This window comes from Daucus carota, chromosome 5 (assembly GCF_001625215.2).
Source record: "Daucus carota subsp. sativus chromosome 5, DH1 v3.0, whole genome shotgun sequence".
NCBI lineage: Eukaryota > Viridiplantae > Streptophyta > Magnoliopsida > Apiales > Apiaceae > Daucus > Daucus carota.
This window is the reverse complement of record NC_030385.2, coordinates 43,412,029-43,433,350: the sequence shown is the minus strand read 5'-3', so window position 1 is coordinate 43,433,350 and position 21,322 is coordinate 43,412,029. Positions and strand designations below refer to the sequence as shown.

General features: G+C 34.1%; 2 protein-coding genes across 8 annotated transcripts; one reads left to right on the top strand and one right to left on the bottom strand.

The window, feature by feature from the left end:
* Nucleotides 1-1,610: 1,610 nt before the first annotated feature.
* LOC108223529 (probable protein phosphatase 2C 46) lies at nt 1,611-11,336 on the bottom strand. Of its 7 annotated transcripts, none has more exons than XR_010292234.1 (6): nt 10,762-11,330; nt 9,385-9,738; nt 7,427-7,816; nt 6,576-7,067; nt 2,742-4,797; nt 1,611-2,048 (listed from the first exon to the last, which is right to left on the bottom strand). XR_010292234.1 is itself a non-coding variant. In XM_064094267.1 (6 exons), exons 5-6 carry the CDS (start codon nt 7,037-7,039, stop codon nt 2,036-2,038), a joined length of 477 nt encoding a protein of 158 aa, XP_063950337.1. In that variant the 5' UTR covers nt 7,040-7,067; nt 7,191-7,203; nt 7,427-7,816; nt 9,385-9,738; nt 10,762-11,330; the 3' UTR covers nt 1,611-2,035. The 7 variants fall into 7 exon arrangements, 6 of the variants coding, with proteins under 6 accessions (XP_063950337.1, XP_063950335.1, XP_063950336.1 ...); XM_064094267.1 differs by lacking the exon at nt 2,742-4,797 and adding an exon at nt 7,191-7,203; XM_064094265.1 differs by lacking the exon at nt 2,742-4,797 and having other exon boundaries at nt 9,385-9,544; nt 9,679-9,738; nt 10,762-11,329.
* A 7,167-nt stretch (nt 11,337-18,503) lies between these two features.
* Nucleotides 18,504-21,149, top strand: LOC108220249 (protein ECERIFERUM 2). Its single transcript, XM_017393961.2, has 2 exons — nt 18,504-19,062; nt 20,148-21,149. The coding sequence occupies exons 1-2, from the start codon at nt 18,634-18,636 to the stop codon at nt 20,997-20,999; spliced, it is 1,281 nt and encodes a 426-aa protein (XP_017249450.1). The 5' UTR covers nt 18,504-18,633; the 3' UTR covers nt 21,000-21,149.
* Nucleotides 21,150-21,322: the final 173 nt, after the last annotated feature.

The following is a 21,322-nucleotide window of genomic DNA, read 5'->3' as shown; positions in this document are numbered from 1 at the left end:
TTATCATAATTAGAATAATTTTTATATTTATTTAAACTAACAATCATAGATAAAATACAATTTATATTTAAGATGTGTAAGGTAATACGTACAATTTTTATTTTCGATTTAGTCTTATAATTTTCTTAAATTTCGAATAGAAAATAAAGGATTGTAAAGATAATAATCACTAAAAAAACTAATAGCAAAAAAATTAGAACCATAAAAAAATAATAATTTTTAACTAATAAATAGGAATCATAAAATAAAAATAATTAATAAAATAAAATAGGATATATTGATTTTATGATAATGTAAATTTTCTTGATTAGTATTGTGTTTGACGGGCACGGGAGGCGGCCCAAACTAATTTTTATCTAAATAATAATAATTTTTTTATTAGTATTATGTTGGACGTGAAATGGCTAAAATAATTTTTTATCTATGTTATAATATATTATTTGTTAAAACGGGACCACAGTTCAAAATAATTTTTTTCCAATTATAACCTTTAATTTTATCATAATTAGAATAATTTTTATTAGTATTGTATTTGACAAGAGAGCGGCTCAAACTGATTTTGATCTAAATTATACGGTAATATTTAATTTTATCATAAAAATAAAAATTATGGATTAATATTGTATTTGACGGGAGAGCGGTTCGAACTAATTTTATTATTAGTATTGTGTTTGACAGGATGACCATTTAAAAAGAATTTTATACTAATTATAATATTTGTTTTATTAGTGTGTTTGACCAGAAGATGACTCAAAATAATTTTTATGCTATTATAATATTAATTCGCATCAAAATTTATACAAAATTTATAACGCCGCCGCGAAGCGCGGCTTTATTCACTAGTTAACTAATAAGTTAGGAAAACAAAAGGTCAATTATTAACTTATAAAATATTTTAATTTAATTTTAAATTGTTAAAGAGCCCAAAATTTAGAAACATGGAAAGGAGAGATCTGAGAGATGACACGTCATCCTCTTGAGATCTTCCTTTTTTTTTGAGATCTTCCTTTATATATATTTAGTATTGTATTTGACAAGAGAGCGGCTCAAACTGATTTTGATCTAAATTATACGGTAATATTTAATTTTATCATAAAAATAAAAATTATGGATTAATATTGTCTTTGACGGGAGAGCGGTTCGAACTAATTTTATTATTAGTATTGTGTTTGACAAGATGACCATTTAAAAAGAATTTTATACTAATTATAATATTTGTTTTATTAGTGTGTTTGACCAGAAGATGACTCAAAATAATTTTTATGCTATTATAATATTAATTCGCATCAAAATTTATACAAAATTTATAACGCCGCCGCGAAGCGCGGCTTTATTCACTAGTTAACTAATAAGTTAGGAAAACAAAAGGTCAATTATTAACTTACAAAATATTTTAATTTAATTTTAAATTGTTAAAGAGCCCAAAATTTAGAAACATGGAAAGGAATTTCTTCATCTTCCAAAGCAGTCGTACATAGATTAGTGAGTTTGTAATGATCTTTAATTTCCTGCATGGCCATGGCTAGAAACTATGTCAGTGGGCCAGTGGCAGGACAAATGTCCACAAAAGCAATGTACTAACTTGATTAACATTTAAGAGACACTGTATATTGAAAAGTTGCAATGTACTAACTTGATTAACATTTAAGAGACACTGTATATTGAAAAGTTGCAATTTTATACAGGCAAACAATTGACATTGGCACATAAGCTAAAATTATTCCTCCCAGAAGAAAAAAAAATAGCTTGATCGATTAATTACAACCGCAACACTATATATATGATCGAGACAACATAAATAATCACAATTAGCCTGTTTCGTCGGTCGCACGTGACATTCCTCATATCAGGCAAATATATCTCGATGAAAAGCCAATTCCAGACTTCCGCACAGTTGCCGGAAAGTTCCTGGCAGAAGCACTGTGTGCGTTGCCATGACCCAATGCAACCAATTATAAATTCCTCAGAAAATTGGTAATTGTAAACCATTTCTGAGGCTAGCTGCAATTCATCAATCACACTACAATGACTCAAACTATCCAAAATACCTACAATCCAGAGACATCAAGAAAATCAAAATCAAAACACCCATAAAAAAAATCACCAAATTAATAAACACTCAACTCAAAAAACTGATGAGAATCACAAATTTTACCCTACAAAACTGATTAGAATCACAAATTTTACCCTATAAATCGGCACAGATACATATAAGCAATAAAAAAGGAAAGAGCTTGAGAATCACATCTGTAAAATGAAATCGAGCTGAACAACCTCAATTTTTGGCAGGGGACACAAATTTTTCGTGAATAGCTCAGACTATATATATATCATGGCATGGAAAGCAAAAGGCCATGGGCAATGGTAAACCAAAATTCTGTAACGGAAATAATTAATAAGCAAGGAAGACAAAGAGTAAAATACAAAAACAAAATAAAGCAAAATACAGACTTGGAGGCTTAGGAAAACAGGGAAAATAGATTGGAGATTGTCTAGAGCGCCATGTCACCATCTGTGGGATCCGTCCGAGATTTTACTTTATATAAATATATAGAAAGTTAGGAAAACAAAAGGTCAATTATTAACTTATAAAATATTTTAATTTGATTTTGAATTGTTAAAGAGCCCAAAATTTAGAACCATGGAAAGGAGAGATTTGAGAGATGACACGTCATCCTCTTGAGATCTTCCTCGGCACAGATACATATAAGCAATAAAAAAGGAAAGAGCTTGAGAATCACCTCTGTAAAATGAAATCGAGCTGAACAACCTCAATTTTTGGCAGGGGACACAAATTTTTCGTGAATAGCTCACACTATATATATATCATGGCATGGAAAGCAAAAGGTCATGGCAATGGTAAACCAAAATTCTGTAACGGAAATAATTAATAAGCAAGGAAGACAAAGAGTAAAATACAAAAACAAAATAAAGCAAAATACAGACTTGGAGGCTTAGGAAAACAGGGAAAATAGATTGGAGATTGTCTAGAGCGCCATGTCACCATCTGCGGGATCCGTCCGAGATTTTACTTTATATAAATATATAGAAAGTTAGGAAAACAAAAGGTCAATTATTAACTTATAAAATATTTTAATTTGATTTTGAATTGTTAAAGAGCCCAAAATTTAGAACCATGGAAAGGAGAGATTTGAGAGATGACACGTCATCCTCTTGAGATCTTCCTCGGCACAGATACATATAAGCAATAAAAAAGGAAAGAGCTTGAGAATCACCTCTGTAAAATGAAATCGAGCTGAACAACCTCAATTTTTGGCAGGGGACACAAATTTTTCGTGAATAGCTCACACTATATATATATCATGGCATGGAAAGCAAAAGGTCATGGCAATGGTAAACCAAAATTCTGTAACGGAAATAATTAATAAGCAAGGAAGACAAAGAGTAAAATACAAAAACAAAATAAAGCAAAATACAGAACTTGGAGGCTTAGGAAAACAGGGAAAATAGATTGGAGATTGTCTAGAGCACCATGTCACCATCTGCGGGATCCGTCCGAGATTTTACTTTATATAAATATATAGATATAGAATGTTAGGAAAACAAAAGGTCAATTATTAACTTATAAAATATTTTAATTTAATTTTAAATTGTTAAAGAGCCCAAAATTTAGAACCATGGAAAGGAGAGATTTGAGAGATGACACGTCATCCTCTTGAGATCTTCCTTTAAAGGGTCATTACATTTACAAGGGAGCAGCTGAGAACAATTTGACACGTTGCTTTTTAAAAATTTTGAAATATTTTATGAGAGATCTAGCATTCCTCGTATTGAGTCTGAACCCTTAAGTTGATAGTTGATATTTAAAATATATTATTTTTATTTTATAAATTATTATTTTTTTTATAACAAATACGTGAACTATTTTCCGTGTCGACAAAATTTAGAATTAACTATATTTTAGTTTCCTCCAACAAAAATAATCTACAATTATTTTGTTCATATTGTTCCTTTTTTTTCAACTTACTCTTTCAAAAATTTAGTAAATATATATGACTTGAAAAGAAGAACTACGTTAGCTGACGTTATCATATTATTTGATTAACTAGCATTAGTGCCCGTGCAAGGCACGGGCCTCGTATAAAAATTCTATTCACTGTGATTATATCGTTGTTTTTCAAAAAGTTAAATATGACTTTTAATGATATTAATATATTATAAATTTTTAGTAACTCCTGACACAAATAAATGACAATTTTAATTTTGATAAATGATATTTTATTGTAATAGAAGACAAATGATAACTCTCAGATAGTTTCATCTCTATTTATTCAGTCCTAATATTATCCCGTGGCCAAAGTTACACCCACAACAGTCAAAAGTTACACATAATATCAATCCTAATATTACTCTTCTACATGTTCTTTTTTTCTCCTCAAGCCAAATCTGACGCAATTTTACCACATGTTCATGTTTTATCCCCATACTCAAACCACATTCTATTCTAGAACCAAAATGCCAAAAACCAGGTGTATGTACAAAGTGCAACATTTCATAGTCATTGTCCAAAAGTTACATATAAATCATATCAAACACTCTACGTGAAGCAGGAACATTATATCTGAAAGGTGAGAAGTTGAATTAAAAACTCTGCAGAGCTCTCAGAACCTCACACATTGGTGGCCACAGATGTGCATCCGACCACAATATAGAGCTCGTAATAGTATTTGTCAAGACAGAGTTTGAGAATCAACTACTTGGATTGCCATTAGTTTGGTTAATTTAACTTATGTGTCCTCACTCCTCTGATTCTATATTGCTCATCAGCTTCCCTGCCTGTCACCAGTTCTAACAACATTACATAAAAGTTGTATATGTCCATTTGTTCTGTAGCCTTTTTGCAGTATCCACTCTATGCATTCAAAGTTGACATTCTTGTTTCAAAATATGAAATACCCAATTGAAAAACATGAATACTCGTTTGAAAGGACAATATTTTTGTTATTACATAATGCAGATCATATTAATCATACACCAATAAACACTAAATTTGTCCATAACCTTTAACTGAATTCCCTAGATCCTAACTAACAAGAACACATATAAATAATTACAGAACACAATATCTTGGAACTTATAAATGAAAATAAAAATAAAAAAATATTAACATTAAAGAACAAAACAACAATATATAGGACATACAAAGATTTATGAGCACAAATTTTTATCTAGCACGATTAAAAAAGTTGAAGAACTTTTAGAAAATTTATAAGAATACATAATATAAAAGATTTCGTATGTCACTTTCTGAATTTCATTCTTTTTTCGGGAGTTGAACCAAATAGTCCTTTAACTTAGTTATGAATTAACACTTAATTCACGGTTAAACAATTCATTCAAGTTTCTTCTCTTCTATTATTAGTTCTCGTATACTTATAACATTGTCTCTCCTTAATGTCAATTTAAAACTTTCCAACCCTTCTATTTTTCTGAAACCAGTCAAAAAGAAAGAAAATGGTTAGATGTGTCCAGGATAAATTATATCATAACATGCAAGGATAGGAGAGAAGAAAGAGCACAAACAAATGTAACAGCAAGGCTACAGAGGCATTTACACAAAACTCTTTTGACCCATAAAATTCAAACTTGTTTTAACTGCCTCACTTTCAAATGTACTACAAACTTACACACATCCAAACTCCAAAACCAAAAGATTCAAGCTCCACTGTGACTTATAGCAAAAAAAAAAGCATGGGTAACTGCTATGATATTATCGAGCTAGCCGATTCACTAGGCAGTTACCTTCTTTTTAAAACACATGTAAAAAAATAATTGAAAGGCTAAGATGATAATAGCATTTTGCTTAAAAACAAATGATTAAGGATTTTTTCCTCTTATCTTGGTCATTTTCAACTATTGCATTATAGCTTAACTGTTATTTTCAGTTTATTTTTTTGGACAGTCATTCAGCCCATGCCACAGCCAATCCAAACCCTTTGCCTAGCCCCAGGCCTCAGGCCAACTTTTCATTAATTTATTACCCATACAGCCTTGATACCTAATTAACACTGCCATCTTAGTATTGTGTTACAAACACAAATACCCTCCGTAAATAGTTTACAATAGTGCATCAACAGTGCTTTGTTAAGAAAATGTAGTCCCACAAGAACAACTCTTAATGCAGATGCATATGCTCTGTAAAATTCTAATATAATCTACCCAGGTACTTAGTATCAAACGAGAAAAGGTACTGGCAAGATTTTTTAGTAGATCCTAGTTTGTTATTTCATTTACTGAGAGTTCAGTTGAGGGTTAGTGGTAGCACACAAGAGCTTAAGTTAAAAATACAATCCTGAGATGATGGGCAGATTTTGACAATATGTCCAGTTTTTAACTGCATTTAAAAAGCTTTGGACAACTTAATAAAGAGAAGTACGCATGCAATTTAAATAGAAACTACAAACTTAACTACAATATGCACTCTACACAGGAGCAACTGTTAAGAGATCAAACTGCTTTGAACAGAAAGTCCAAAGGCACCAGAATCAAAAAAGACTTCTGAAGATTATAGTAAACAATGAATATTAAAAATCTTTAAAAATGTTCTTAATTACCTGTGAGCAATAGGCGGGGACTGGCAATGCATAGCAAAGACTGCATTACACACATCCCTGAAAATAGCAAGTATCTGTTTCTCCTCATAGTAACCAGCCCCTCTACTCTCAAGCACATTAACCAGAGACTTCTCACAATACTCCATCACAAGAAGAGCCTCTTTTGTGCGGCCCATGTCCATTATGGTATGTGCACATAGAGTAACAACATTTGGGTGCCCTTTAAGTGATTTCATCACAGAGATTTCCTTCATCACCATTTCAAGGGATTCTTCATCATTGCAAATAATGTGCTTTATTGCATACTGTTTAGGACCATTTATAGCATCTCGAGCTAGGTAAACACAAGAAAACCCTCCCTCAGCAATGACATTACGGACGTGGACTTTCAGATTGCCAATGTCAACGACGCGTCCTTCAAGTCCCGCTTGTTCTTTATGCGTGAAAGGCTTAAATCTCCACATAATTAATGAGGATTTAAAACAGGACCTCCTACAAAAAGAAAGACAATCATGAAGAAAAAGTACTATTAACATTCGTAGGCATTTATTATCAATAATTATCAGGAGCAATTGTTTCTTTCAACTTTAAATACTAACTGGACCCTCCATGTACCTTCAATCAGCACCTACAATCAAGGAAGGTAAGCATCATACTCAAATTAAGAATGTAATTGTACAACTAACTCATTTGTAAAGGCAAAAATAGTTGCAGAAGGCTGATAGTGGCTGAGACGGATAGCCATGGAGCTAGTATTGGTCAACACAACTAAGGTCTTCAAGGTGTTAGACATCATTGTGGCAGACCAAATGGCTAGTGAAAAGTATAAATTTACAAGTTCAGAGTCTTACATTTTTTGAGTTGTCGACTTTGGAAAGATAGATCCGGGACCCGTAGACAGGAATTACATATGATTACAGCTATTCGCCGATCATCTGGGTGAACAGAATGTAACTCTTGTCTTACAGACTTGATGCACGTATTATGTTCCGCTAAAAGCTGAATAGCAAGAACTTCCCCTGTTGCCTTGACAAACCTGCCTAACACAGCACATGAATCACCAGGATTTGCAATATAGAGATTTCCATTGCATATCACTCCAACCAAGCAACAGGACCCAACTGCGGCAAGTTGTGGTTGTATTGGCCATTGCTCGCGAACAATAGATGTAAAACTCTCTTCTGTTGCATAGAATGCTTTTCTTACCTCCTCTAACATGGATTGATGCTCAGATGCAAATTCTGTCAAACACAGACATATAATTAACCTCAAACCCTCGGAAAAGTAAGAGAGACTAAAAGCATACACATCAATGATTCCTCAATTGTTTACAAGTTCATTTTATTTGGTTCCCCATACATGAATGGAACCATCCTCGGTTTTTTTTAAGGAACACGTCAAATTTAATAGGGTTTGGCCTAAAACAAAAACATGTACAGAACAAGTCAGCTACAACTGTGTCATCATGAAGGTTCAAATGACTAATAAACACCAGTGACCAGTATTCAACAAAATCTACGGTTTGCGTCCATTTAGTATATCTTATTTCTTGTAAGAAACTAACAAATCCAATACAATGACTTAAAACTCTATTAGAAGAAACGATACCTACTCTTTAGAAGCTGAAAGAGTTGAACACTGATAAACGCAATGTCTCACGGCCACATGTCCATCATAAACTCCTACAGAAGTACAATACGGGCCTGACTCGTTCAAGCTCAGACAGCCTGATTCACGGCCACATGAATCATAAACTCCTACAGAAGTACAATACGGGCCTGACTCGTTCAAGCTCAGACAGCCTGATTCAAGCTGACTCTGATCCTCCAGTAAATTATTGGCTTGAACTACAGCCATTGAAAAGTCCCCATTAAAGTGTTTCCCAGAACCCTTGTACCACAGAAAGGTCTGTAAATGAATCAAGGGTCTTCAGTTGTGTTTAAAATATATCTTTGATTGTTGTTTAATGTTTTTGTCGTACTTCTTGTGCTGAAGAAAATATTTTGTAACAAGGGGAAAGAAGGAAGGATTGTTTTGACATTGTTTTTCTACGTCCCATGCTTATAATTCAAGATTAGAGTATCTCCTATGCTAAGATTTGATATATGTTCAAACAGGAGTATTTTTTTCAATTTTTTTTGACAATATAGGCTAATATGCCTTACAAATAAGTATATGTTCTAATACTTCTCGGAATGAGCCAGAGTCGAACCCGAACCCAGGTTTCGCGGAACAATAGAGGATAAACCCACCACTTGGCTATCCAATCGTGCTCTCCAACAGGAGTATTTAACACAAAAAGACTTGGCATAAAAAAGTACTTACTCAATCACTACAAGGCAAAAACAAAGGAATGACATGCAGCTAGCTAAGGCTTGTAAACAAAAAGAATTAATAACACTAGTACATATATTTCAATCACACAATATGAGTATCTGGGGTGGTGACACTCAGGTTTGCATATTGGGGAAAACGCACCAACTTCTGTTTGAATATTTACCCATTTATGATGAAAGTTTTTCACATAATGGAACAGCAGACAAAGATGGCATTATGTACTATGCAGAATTGCAGATATATTTTATACACAGTACTGTTAGTCCGCATTATGAGCAGTTACCTTCAGAAGTTTTAAAAAAAAAGACCCTAAGATAAATTAAAATTTGATAAATAGAACACATCATATAGATGGGACCAATAAAAATCTGTCTCATGCATAATTTCTTTTTCACTTGGCATCTCTGACACAATGATTTCTGCTAAAAGCTAAGGACCTGAAAACATACTCAAGTACTAAAGGAGTACCTACCATCAGAACCATCAGCCAAATAAGCCTCGTAACTCTCCATTCATGGAGCAAGAACAATATATTGAACATTTGAGATTCTTCTAAACCTCCACCTCTTCAGAACCAAATTTCAAACATCTTCAGAACTGATATCCCTTGTCGCACGCGCAACTTCATCCTCCTTTTAAGCATACATGGGATTAATTTCTGATTCAGAATAGTCAGCATAAAGACCTTGGATGCTTGTCTTCGAGCAAGTAAGCCAAAGTTGAGTTCCACACATCGAGATTTCTTACTCATGTAATTATTATTTACCTGATAAGGTGCCCTTTGAATCATGATATCTGCCCCAACTTTGAGGTGATTTAGATGAAACTACACGAGAAGCAAAAACTAAATCATTTAAGGATACAAAAAGTGACAACAAAACCTTCGGCCAATATATAAATACATTACATTGAGGATTGTGTTGCCAGCAGAGTACATACATGATAAAAATCCAAGAATTATGCAAATGATTCCAAACATATATGATGGACGAATTCTTTGGAATCCAAATTACTTGTATTTGATTTTTTTTTTGAAAAATATAAAGAGCTCAAGTAAGTGAATGACACACCTCAACACATTTCTTGACTTTTAGATACTTGATAGTATTTGTTTCTAACATTTTACATTTGTAATCACACCGATATATGGCATGTGCCATGCTATGATCTTGGTAGTAGATGGCTAACTCAAATTTTAGTTGGGTGAAAAAAGTATATAGAAAGCATGCATTTGGCTAGGATTAAGTTGGCAGTGTACATTTCTTGTGACAGAATATTAATTACCATCGGATTTGTAGTCATGGGCCATTATTTTGAAATATTGTGCAAAATGTACAACAGTCATATGCAGCTACAGCTAGATAGCTAATTTAGAGCATGATCAGGCTCTAATTGCAGTTGGCTGGAAAAACAGTTGTACTTATGTAGAGTTGGTTAAAGTGAACGGTTAGTTAAATTGACTTACTTAAACACCCAATTAAGCAATGATGAAGCGGCTCAGATCTAAACCCTTTGCTATCTTACATTCTTTAGAACAATCTAAGATCCAAATGAATGCCTATATTCATAAACATATACATATTTAATGCATTTCTGAACCTTCCAAACTGTCAATCGTTTAATTGAACACCAGCAGAATGCTTAAAATGTATACAAAGTTAAGAACTTACATTACTTATTACCTATTACCATAGCATGATCACTTGTGTTACCAATAAATCACTTCATTCTATATCATTATACAAATTTTCAGCTACTTCATATTTAATTACAACAAAAAAGATTTAAAACATAATCATGATTCGTGGTAATAATAATAAGTAAACAAAATAGCGAATGCATATCATACCAGAACATAAAGAAACGAAGCAACGATGATCGTCGATAATGCTAAATACGAATCAGCGATAAACGCTCTGAGCAACAGCGTGAGCATAGCAGCTCCAGACCATGTGTTCACATTAGCTGTGGCGGCACCAGAGTTGGGAAAATCCCATATTCCTTCAACTTCAGCATTACAGTCTATGTGTTCGACAGAAGTCCTGGATGAAGAAAATGAGGAAAAAGTGCAAAATCTGCGTGGTTTGGTAAGGGATGTTGAGAAAATGTTTGGTGGGGTTGATTGAAGGAGAGTGATGGAGGAGAGGACGAGGCGGCAACGGTGGCAGTGGGTCGGAAAACAGAAACGGCAGGACACATGGGGTAAGTAGCAGAATGATACGTGCATATAGGGCTGTTATGCATATATCACTAATATGCTAAGAGACCGCTAAAGGTGAGGGTTTTTGTGGTATATGCTAATTCGTTGACATGAACATGGATACTGAACGGGGACCGGGGAGAAGCTGCAAGTGTCTGTCTGTGAAGATGTAGAGATGTCTCTGGGTTTCTATATGTGTGAGCAGGTTTGGAAGTAGGCTTGGAGTGTCCGAACCGAGGAATTAATTTGCTCAGGAAAAGAACTTGTTCTCGTTTAATAGATATAGTAGATAGTAGATGATATATCTTTATTTTTTGGAAAATATTTAAATTGTATTTTTTTTCTCCAAAAAAAATGGTACAACCCGTTTGGCGTTTTGCAACGTCCATTAATTATTTTTAACAAGCGTTTAATCTCATTTACATATTCTATCGTATTCATAAAAAGCTTTATTTTATTTAAATTAAGTGCTTTGGAGGCTTGGACAATGGACATGATTGACGCCCCATTTATATTCCCAACTGTCACTGTGTAACCTGAGAACCTAATCATTTTTATGATATATGGCCCATTTACTAATTCTCAACAGCAAGGCTATAGATACGGGCCATACGGCCACTAATCAATTAATTACCCTAACTAATCTGGTTTGCTTTTTAAGACCATCAGCAACGCAAAGCCCGGATCCAAGTTTTGTAGGACCCATTTTCTGAGCCACGCAAGCAAAATGTAGTTTGGTTTTGGAGTTGTCTGTGTTGCTCCACCGCATTAGAGCCCGAGTCCGCATAAATGAATGATTTCATTCATTCACTTCATATATTATATTTGATAAACACAAGCCGTAAACCTTTTTTTTATTTATTATAATAACATAACTTAAATGATATTTAAGAAACAAAATATATTAGTAAACACACTCATAATTAAATGAAAATACATAACTTGAAAATGCATTACAAGAATACGAAAAACATAAATTAAAAACATAAAATTAAAAACATTACATATTAAATAAATTAACGATTATTATGAAATTGCGAGATATGCTCAATTAAATCAGCTTGTAGTTGGCGATGCTTCTCTCTGTCACGAATTCGAAAATTATTTTGAATATACCTTTCGTAAGGAATAAAAGGTTTTTCCTCTAGAATCGGTTGTGATAAACCATTTGTTGCATCATCGTAAGTCGGTAGAGGACCAAATGGAGTGGCATATGTATCTCTTTCATCCTCGACAATCATGTTATGTAATATGATACATGCCCTCATTATTTTGGCGAGATCTCCTTTGTCCCAAAATCGTGCTGTACCACGTATAATTGCGAATCGTGACTGTAATACACCAAATGCTCGTTCGACATCTTTTTTTTGGCCTTCTTGATATTTTGCAAATAATCTTCTCTTATCACCCTGGGGATGTGGAATAGTTTTAATGAATGTTGCCCATTCCGGATAAATTCCATCTGTTAAGTAATATCCCATATTATAATCATGACCATTAACATTGTAATTTACTTCAGGAGCACGACCTTGTAGCACTTCGTCAAATACCGGTGACCGATCTAATACATTTATATCATTATTAGAACCGGCAACTCCAAAAAATGCATGCCATATCCATAGATCTGATGAGGCGACTGCTTCAAGTAATATAGTTGGAACCCCTTTATGGCCGCTCGTAAACATTCCTTTCCAAGCTGTAGGAAAATTCTTCCATTGCCAATGCATACAATCAATACTGCCCATCATACCGGGAAATCCGCGATCCTCACCCATCTTTAATAGACGTTGTACGTCATTAGAGTTTGGCTTTCGCAAGTACTCATCCTCAAATACCAAAATAACATCAGTGACAAATTTCTTCAAGCATTCAATTGCCTTTGACTCACCAATACGCACATAATACAAGAAGAAAAAGACAAATACTAACTTCCAAAGAATACAATACAAGAAGAAAAAGACAAACACTAACTTCCAACAAATACAATACAAGAAGAAAATGACAAATACTAGATTCCAACGGCTACATCATCCTTGATTTCACTTCAGCAAGCAACTTGGCATGTATCTCCCGTTGAGTATCATTCATTATAGTTGTATCAACCATCAAGATCCGTATATCACAATCCTTTTGTCGAACATCATTAAATTTCTCAATTAAATTTAATCTTCTATCAGTATCGGCTTTCAACTCTTCATACTCTTCATCTTTTTTTGTTTTTGCCTTTCCCTTTCCTTTTCGATTCTTTGCCGCATTTCTACCTTTAGTACGAACAGGAGATTCTGCAACATTCTCATGCGTCTCATCATTCATTGATGTTGAATAAGTTCCGGAATCACTCAATTTCGTTGTCTTTCCACTTCCACAACTTGATGTTGGAGTTCTCCACTTGGGCATCCTCCGAAGCTCGTTCCAATGCTTGTCAAAATTTGACTTCTTCTTGTAATCAGTTTTGTGCCAAACGTGAGCTGCTGCAATTATGTCGTCCATATTTGAACCACTGCCCACCGTTCGTTCAGCTTTTTCGTAACACGCACCGTATCGTTGAGCCCCTTCATTTATTCGTTGCCACCTTTTCTTCATAGCTATAGCTCCTCTTTTTATAGGCCCTGGAGTACTTTCTTCACAATACTCGCGAATTCGATCCCAAAATGCTTCATTTTTTTGGTCATTACCGGTTATGGGATCGGTTGATACATTCAACCATGCACTAATTAGAAGTTTATCTTCACTCCACGTCCACTGAGAGATACCTTCTCGCGCATTTTCGACTTCGTTGACATCATCATTAAGATCGATAATATTAGTATTATCGAAAGCAGAACCTCGTGATTGTGGGGAATCATTACTAATAGTAGTTTGTTGGGTTCCAAATTGTGGGGGTATATTTTGAAAATTTTGAACAAACGGGAATTGTGAATTTTGTGAATGCGAAAAATACGGATTTGGAAATGGAAATTGAGAATTCGGGGCTTGAGGATTGTAAGTTGGATTTTGCGGGTTTGAAAATTGAGAATTTTCAATATTTGGATTTTGGGCATATGGTAAATATGGATTTGGAAACGGATATGGATATTGAGTATTCGGAAATTGGGAATTTTGTGGGTTTGAAGCAGAATAATTATTTGGATTCATCTTGTATCCAAATTTGTAGAAGAGAGAGTGTGAAATTTTTTATCAACAAACTTCTTATTTATAATGAAAATTTTGGAACGTTACAATTTTTAAAATTTTTTAAACGTTAATATAGACGTTATATTTGCAGGGTCTGTATGAAGTTCAGTTAAAAAGAAAAGTGAAAGTAATTGCATGAATACAACTTTGATTCTAGAGACAAGCCCATGTGCTACAAAACAAAAAAAAATAGAAAAGCTGCACAAGTTGGCTGGCCACCAACTCGGCCCCCGGCCAAGTCCAGTTTTTCCTCCAATGCAATAAACGAAACATGGATCCAGGAACAGGTCGCCAGCGCAGCACTCCTGCGTTGGAGACGGTCTAACTATTGCATACTCGTTCCTTTAATTATCTCATTCAAATAAAACAAATATATATAATATATTTTTTCATATTTATCGTTGATCGACTGGATTTGAACCTCTAATATTTTGTATCCAAAACAAACGCGTTGTCCAATCAATCGTGCTTGTACAATGGAAAGGGCCGCCGATTTATCTCTCCAATGAATCAAATTGGCCAAAAATGTGTCGTTGTGGTCGGACTCTATTATGGATTTCTGACCACATTTTCTATAGGGTCTCTTATCTCTTCCTTCTCCGAGTTCCAGTCGAACTTGCTTTGGGGGAAAACGTATTAGTGTTTCAAAATGTTTGAGTTTACCAAAAATATATACACACTTATGACTTAATATTTAATACAATGAATATAATATTTAATTCTTCTCGATATATGTGTTTTTTGTAATTGTGACAACTAAAAAAGATGGAGGGAGAATTAGAGAAGAGATGCTGTATAGATTTTGACTTTGATGACAGTACACAAATCAGAAAGCTTGACATTTATTTTAGGATTTTTATGAAATATGATTTTATAAATTATATACTAATTTTTTACTTAACAACAAAAATTTTAAAAATCAATTATTGAATTATAGTTTAAATTTTAAATATATGTTAAATAATAAAAAAAAATTAAATAAAAATGAATGAGACGAACTATTAAACGTTAACAAAACAATTTGCCTTTCAAATCAATACGGTCTATGCGTGATCGCTGGATTATAAATCCACAGCAGTAGCACTAGTGTTTGATAAATCTAGTTAGATGGAACTAGTTGAGAAGCCGCGCGTTGCGGCGGTCTATAAAAATTATATTACTAATACTGATATATAAAATTGCAAAATCGGACTATAATTCATGGTGAAAAAATGAAAATAAATTTCTACACGTAATTAACAATTTATAGCACATCGAATATTCATTTTATTTGTGTTTTTTTATAAAAAAATCATGTTCTTACATTATCACCTTCCTCCAATTTTTTTGGAATGATTGTGCACAAAAACATCTAACTTAAATCCGAGAGATAGCGGTCTATAACTACCCTTACTTGTAAGGGCCTTTATTTTAACAGTCTTCACTTAAAAGTTGCTTGAACGGAGCAAACAGATAATGCATGAATAATATTTTCCTGTGTACAAAGTAAATCATATAAAAATTAACAACAACAAACATGTCCGATGAGCAAAACAAACATTATAAAAGAATAACAAACAAACATACATCACTAATAGTTAATTTATTGATATCATCCATCAATATCATGTCAAAACTACATTCTTCTTCCGTATTTGGATTTGTCGACTCCCACATAGCGGTCTATAACTACCTTTGTTTGCAACGACCTTTATTTTTTTTAATACCGTATAAACAGCCTTCACTTATCGTTGCAGAAGAATGACACAATGAAAATAAATTTCTACACGTAATTAACAATTTAAAGCACATCGAATATTCATTTTATTTGTGTTTTTTTTATAAAAGAAATCATGTTCTTACATTGTCACCTTCCTCCAATTTTTTTGGAATGATTGTGCACAAAAACATCTAACTTAAATCCGAGAGATAGCGGTCTATAACTACCCTTACTTGTAAGGGCCTTTATTTTTTAATACTGTATGAACAGTCTTCACTTAAAAGTTGCTTGAACGGAGCAAACAGATAATGCATGAATAATATTTTTCTGTGTACAAAGTAAATCATATAAAAATTAACAACAACAAACATGTCCGATGAGCAAAACAAATATTATAAAAGAATAACCAACAAACATACATCACTAATAGTTAATTTATTGATATCATCCATCAATATCATGTCAAGACTACATTCTTCTTCCGTGTTTGGATTTGTCGACTCCCACGTAGCGGTCTATAACTACCTTTGTTTGCAACGACCTTTATTTTTTTAATATCGTATAAACAGCCTTCACTTATCGTTGCAGAAGAATGACACCACCGAGTTAGAAATCGAGCAAACAAACTATCAGCATAGAGAGGTACGGTTATGGTACTGAGATAGTATGTTGTGTTTAGATGATCCAAAACCCTACAATCTATAGGGATATTTATAGATGAAGAGATACTTGTGTGCTACTCTTTCCCATAATTAAATCATCTGAAACTAAATCAGATTAAAACTTTAAAGCTGCTATATTCCATAAATAATCTGAAACAAAATCAGATTCTGAAATTTGTTTCCAATATATCCGAAACTAAAAAGAGTAGTTCTAATTTATGATATTTTTTATCCAAAAATTCCAGAAATTAGAAAAATAGAACGGACCGATGTGACAAGCGCCACCTACACGCTCCCTCTCTTCTGCTTTATACAAGTATATTGATTGTCAAATCATTTTACTCATTCATGTACCTCATCGCCCTTTTCAAGTCATAAAAGTAGTACTCCTATGTTTTGCCCACTGCCCAGTGCCCACAGCCTATTTATATGAAACAATCAAGGACCTGACCATACCGCATGTTTACAAATTAACGAATTTTTTAAATAATTTGTTAATTTAAATAATAAATAAATCGTGCATAATTTAAAATCAGATTAGAACTTAACCCGTTAGCAAATTTAACAAATTTGATTAGTTACAATTTTTAGGATTAATCCAAATTTATCTTCTATTTTTCTAATACAAAAAAATTTCACATGACTATAAAAGTCAAATAAAAAAATTAATATTCCCTCGAATAATAGTTCAACTTTTTACGCGTTATATTAGCTGTTTTGACAATATTTCTAAAATTAGTATTATAAATAAGACTCTTTCCCGCGGAAATGGGAAATGTTATATCCAGAGCAATCTTTTAATATCCAGAGCAATTTGCAAAAATTTGTATTGAAAGTGTATGATTTGTGTAGATGGAAGGGGGCTGAGAATAGAATATGTTCTGGATATTAAAAGATAAAAGATTGCTCTGGATATAATATTTCTCGCGGTAATTACAAATGAAAAATGTAGTTAAGTGGTACTCATCGAGTTGTTTGGTTTACCTAAAATACAGGAAGTTGAGGGCTTCTCTCTGCCTCCCTGTTTTGAGAGTCGACTCCCGTATCTAGCCACCACTTCTCCATCTTCTAAATCTTCATCCTCTCATCGATTAATCATTTTCGCTCTCCCATCCTCTATTCTGTATTTCACTTTTTCAATAAACCAAGATCTGTGAGATCTTGTTGAGTACCTTGTTATCAAGGTCGTGTCCATATTTTTGGGATGTTAGTATGTCATGTTTTGTGTTTTGTGTGTGTTTTCGTATCGTTGTCGGAAGTTTCTCTAAAAAGGATTCATATGGTATCTTGGGTGATCTGTAAGACTTGCATCGATTCTGGGATGATGGTGGATATCGCAAAAGCTCACCTTTCACTACAAAAATTTGTTCATATTTTGGGAGTCCTTATTGCTCCAATATCAGTTGATACAACTGATAGTTCTGAACGTTGGGCTACAGATGATGCTTATGTGGAGGTCAATTGTGATGCTACGAGTTTCATAGTTGATGTAGGTTGGATTGCTCGATATTTCATTGTATTACTTTTTAGATCAAAGAATTTAAATATTCTATGTGTTAAGCGATCTGAAAAGAAAACGGCTATTTGTGTAGCTCGTTCTTTGTTTCACAATCAGATTGTAGTTGACAGTTCGGGGGTTTGTCCCGACTGGGTTCTGATAAGTGATTTCTGTTAATAAAATCATTTGTTTGTCAAAAAAAGTGGTACTCATCGGATAACAACCTAATAAATAGCCGGTATTAATTTCTTGTGATGATAATTGTTTCTTTTAACATAAATAGACAGCTGTCCAACTCCGGGAGACCTCATTTATAATGCATGAACTGTATTTTCCGCTGGGAGATGCATGTCATTGTGCAATTTGTATATTTTGCATAAGACCCGAAATAATTGAAAACGGCACCTTTATTAACACTATATATATGCCTCTATCTTGTTCATTTTTTCATAGCCAACAAACATTTTTCATTTTAAGTGTGCAAGAAAATGGAGAACCTAGTTTACAACAAGAGGATTTCCACGGTGGTTCCGGCGAGAATGACACCGGAGGAGAAGAGCAGTCATGAGCTAACAAGCATGGATTTAGCAATGAAGCTTCATTACATAAGGGGCGTGTACTTTTTTGAGAGTAAGGCTGTTGAAGGGCTAGTGATTCTTGACTTAAAAAAGGCCTTTTTTCAGCTTCTTAATGTTTATTTTGCGGCATCTGGGAGAGTCCGGAGGTCGGAACACGGAGGAGGTAGGCCGATGATAAAGTGCAATGATAGCGGTGTGAGGATTGTGGAGGCACAGTGTAGCAAAAATTTGGAGGAGTGGATGGGAATTATGAAAGATGATCATTCGATTAATGATCATCTTACTTATAAGCATGTTCTTGGTCCTGATCTTGGCTTCTCCCCACTTGTCTTTGTGCAGGTAAGTATACTGGTAATTCATAAACATGTGATCTTAATAAATGTGTGTGTAAGAAATCGGTTAATAATCGCAGCTAGACAGGATTTCCTTTTTGTGCCTGCTGATATAATAGTAAGGGGAAATGCTAGAATAATACAGGAATATGATTTTCTCAATTAGATGAGAATTAATATGTGTCTAGTTAAACTGCAAAAAGCTAATCAAACAATTACTATCAAACAGTGTCATTCAGATCAGTTAATTTAACCCGCTAATCAAAACAACTGTTTCAGTCAACTAGTCAAAATAATTAATTGAGTCTTTTAGTCAAAATAACTAATTCAATCCACCGCTAATTATCAAACATCACCTGTATCTATCGAAGCAGTATACACTGTTGCCTCGCGCGGCTATTAAATATCTGACCGAGTAACTGTAGTGTGGTCCAGATGGCAAACATTAATGGCGATACAGTGTGCCATGGATTTAAGCCTCCCCAGTCCCCAATTAGGCTGTCTAGCTAGACTTTAAATATGAAGAACAATTGATATTTAGTTCTGCCAGTACCTACTTGTTGGAAGGCCAATCAGTTGTGCTTGTGTCAGATAAGTAAACACCTTAGAAGTTGAAAGATGTGTGTAGTTTTCAACTTATAAGTTAGTTATTAGCTGAACCAAATTCGTATGTAAAACTCTGTGCGGGATAGGTAAACAGTTCAGAAGTTTTTAAGTTGACAGCCATAAAAGAGAGTCCTGCATATAATTATTCATGCAGATGAGATGTTGGTACCGGCCATAATAACTGTACTCACCAGTAGAATTTTCCTTAAGAACAGATAGATGAGAGGAGGAATGCACTGCATGTATAACCACAAGAGTCCCAACCGAAAAATGCCTTAAATGCAGACGGTGTGTGCAATTATAGTTGCTTGTCCTTAGGGAAGGAGGGTCGAGAGTTAGAGAATTTTATAACCCAATCTTGTGCACGAAACATTTCTCGCTCCAGGTCAATAAAAAAGCCTATGCATTCATGAGTGTCCTGAGTTAACTTTGAAAACTCTAACCAGTTTATTTAAAATCATATTTCTGTTTCTTGGTATGGTCCAGTTCACTTGGTTCCAGTGTGGAGGAATGTCTGTGGGCCTCAGCTGGTCCCACATTCTGGGAGATATCTTCACAGCTTCTGCCTTCATCAACATGTGGGCCCAGATCCTAGGAGGCCATCCGCCACGTCATCCTGCAGAAAACCCAAGCTCTGAAACTGACAAACTCCCTTGTTTCACCACAAAATCATGTTCACTAAAAACAGTAGGCCCTGTCGGAGACTACTGGGTGGCCCCAAATAACTGCAAAATGAGGACTCATTCTTTTCATATCACTGAGCAACAACTTCATCACTTGCTTACTAAAATCTGCAGGCTAAGCCCAAGTGAAAAGATCAGGCCTTTTGAATGCATCTCTGCAATAATTTGGAAATCTCTTGCTAAGATAAGAAAAGAGCTGATGCAAGAATTTGTGACAATATGTACCCACAATTCTCATGACATTGGAAATGAATCTCCGCGTAATAGGCAGGTTGTGAGCACGGTTGAGTTCGATGCACATTTTGATGCTGATGTACTGCATGTAGCTAACTTCATTGCAAAGAAACAAGTTGATGAGCGAGAAAAGATTGCAGAGCTGATTGACAAAGAGGATGGGAACTTGGACTGTATAGTGTACGGGGCAAATCTGACATTCGTTAATCTTGAAGGCACGAAAATGTATGAGATGGAGCTGAAGGGAGTGAAAACTGTCTATGCAAATTATACTATCGATGGAGTTGGTGACAATGGGGTGGTTTTGGTTCTTCCGGAGATGAAAGATGGCGACAAGGGATTAAGAGTGACAATGATAATGTCTGAGAATGAAGTTGCAGAGCTGAAGAATGAGCTGAAATATGAATGGAGCATCAATTAAGGGGATTCATATGTATTGAAAGGGCTGATTTTACAAAGTTATGTAATAAATCTCTGTTTTAAGTACTTTTCTTCAAATTTGTCATGCTACAAAAGTTGTGGACATTTGAATGCAATTAATGGGAGTTTTTAGCTTGATTCGACTTAATAATTCTACTATTCTTCTTAGCTTAAACATGCTTCGATTACGATTGTCAATTGATTAAAGTTTCTTATCTTGTGCGGGTAAGAGATTTTTTGTGCAGCAAGAAATGTTGAATACAAAGGTTGCAACTATTACTTGATTCGCGGAAGATTATGATTAAGATATATTTATACATCTGA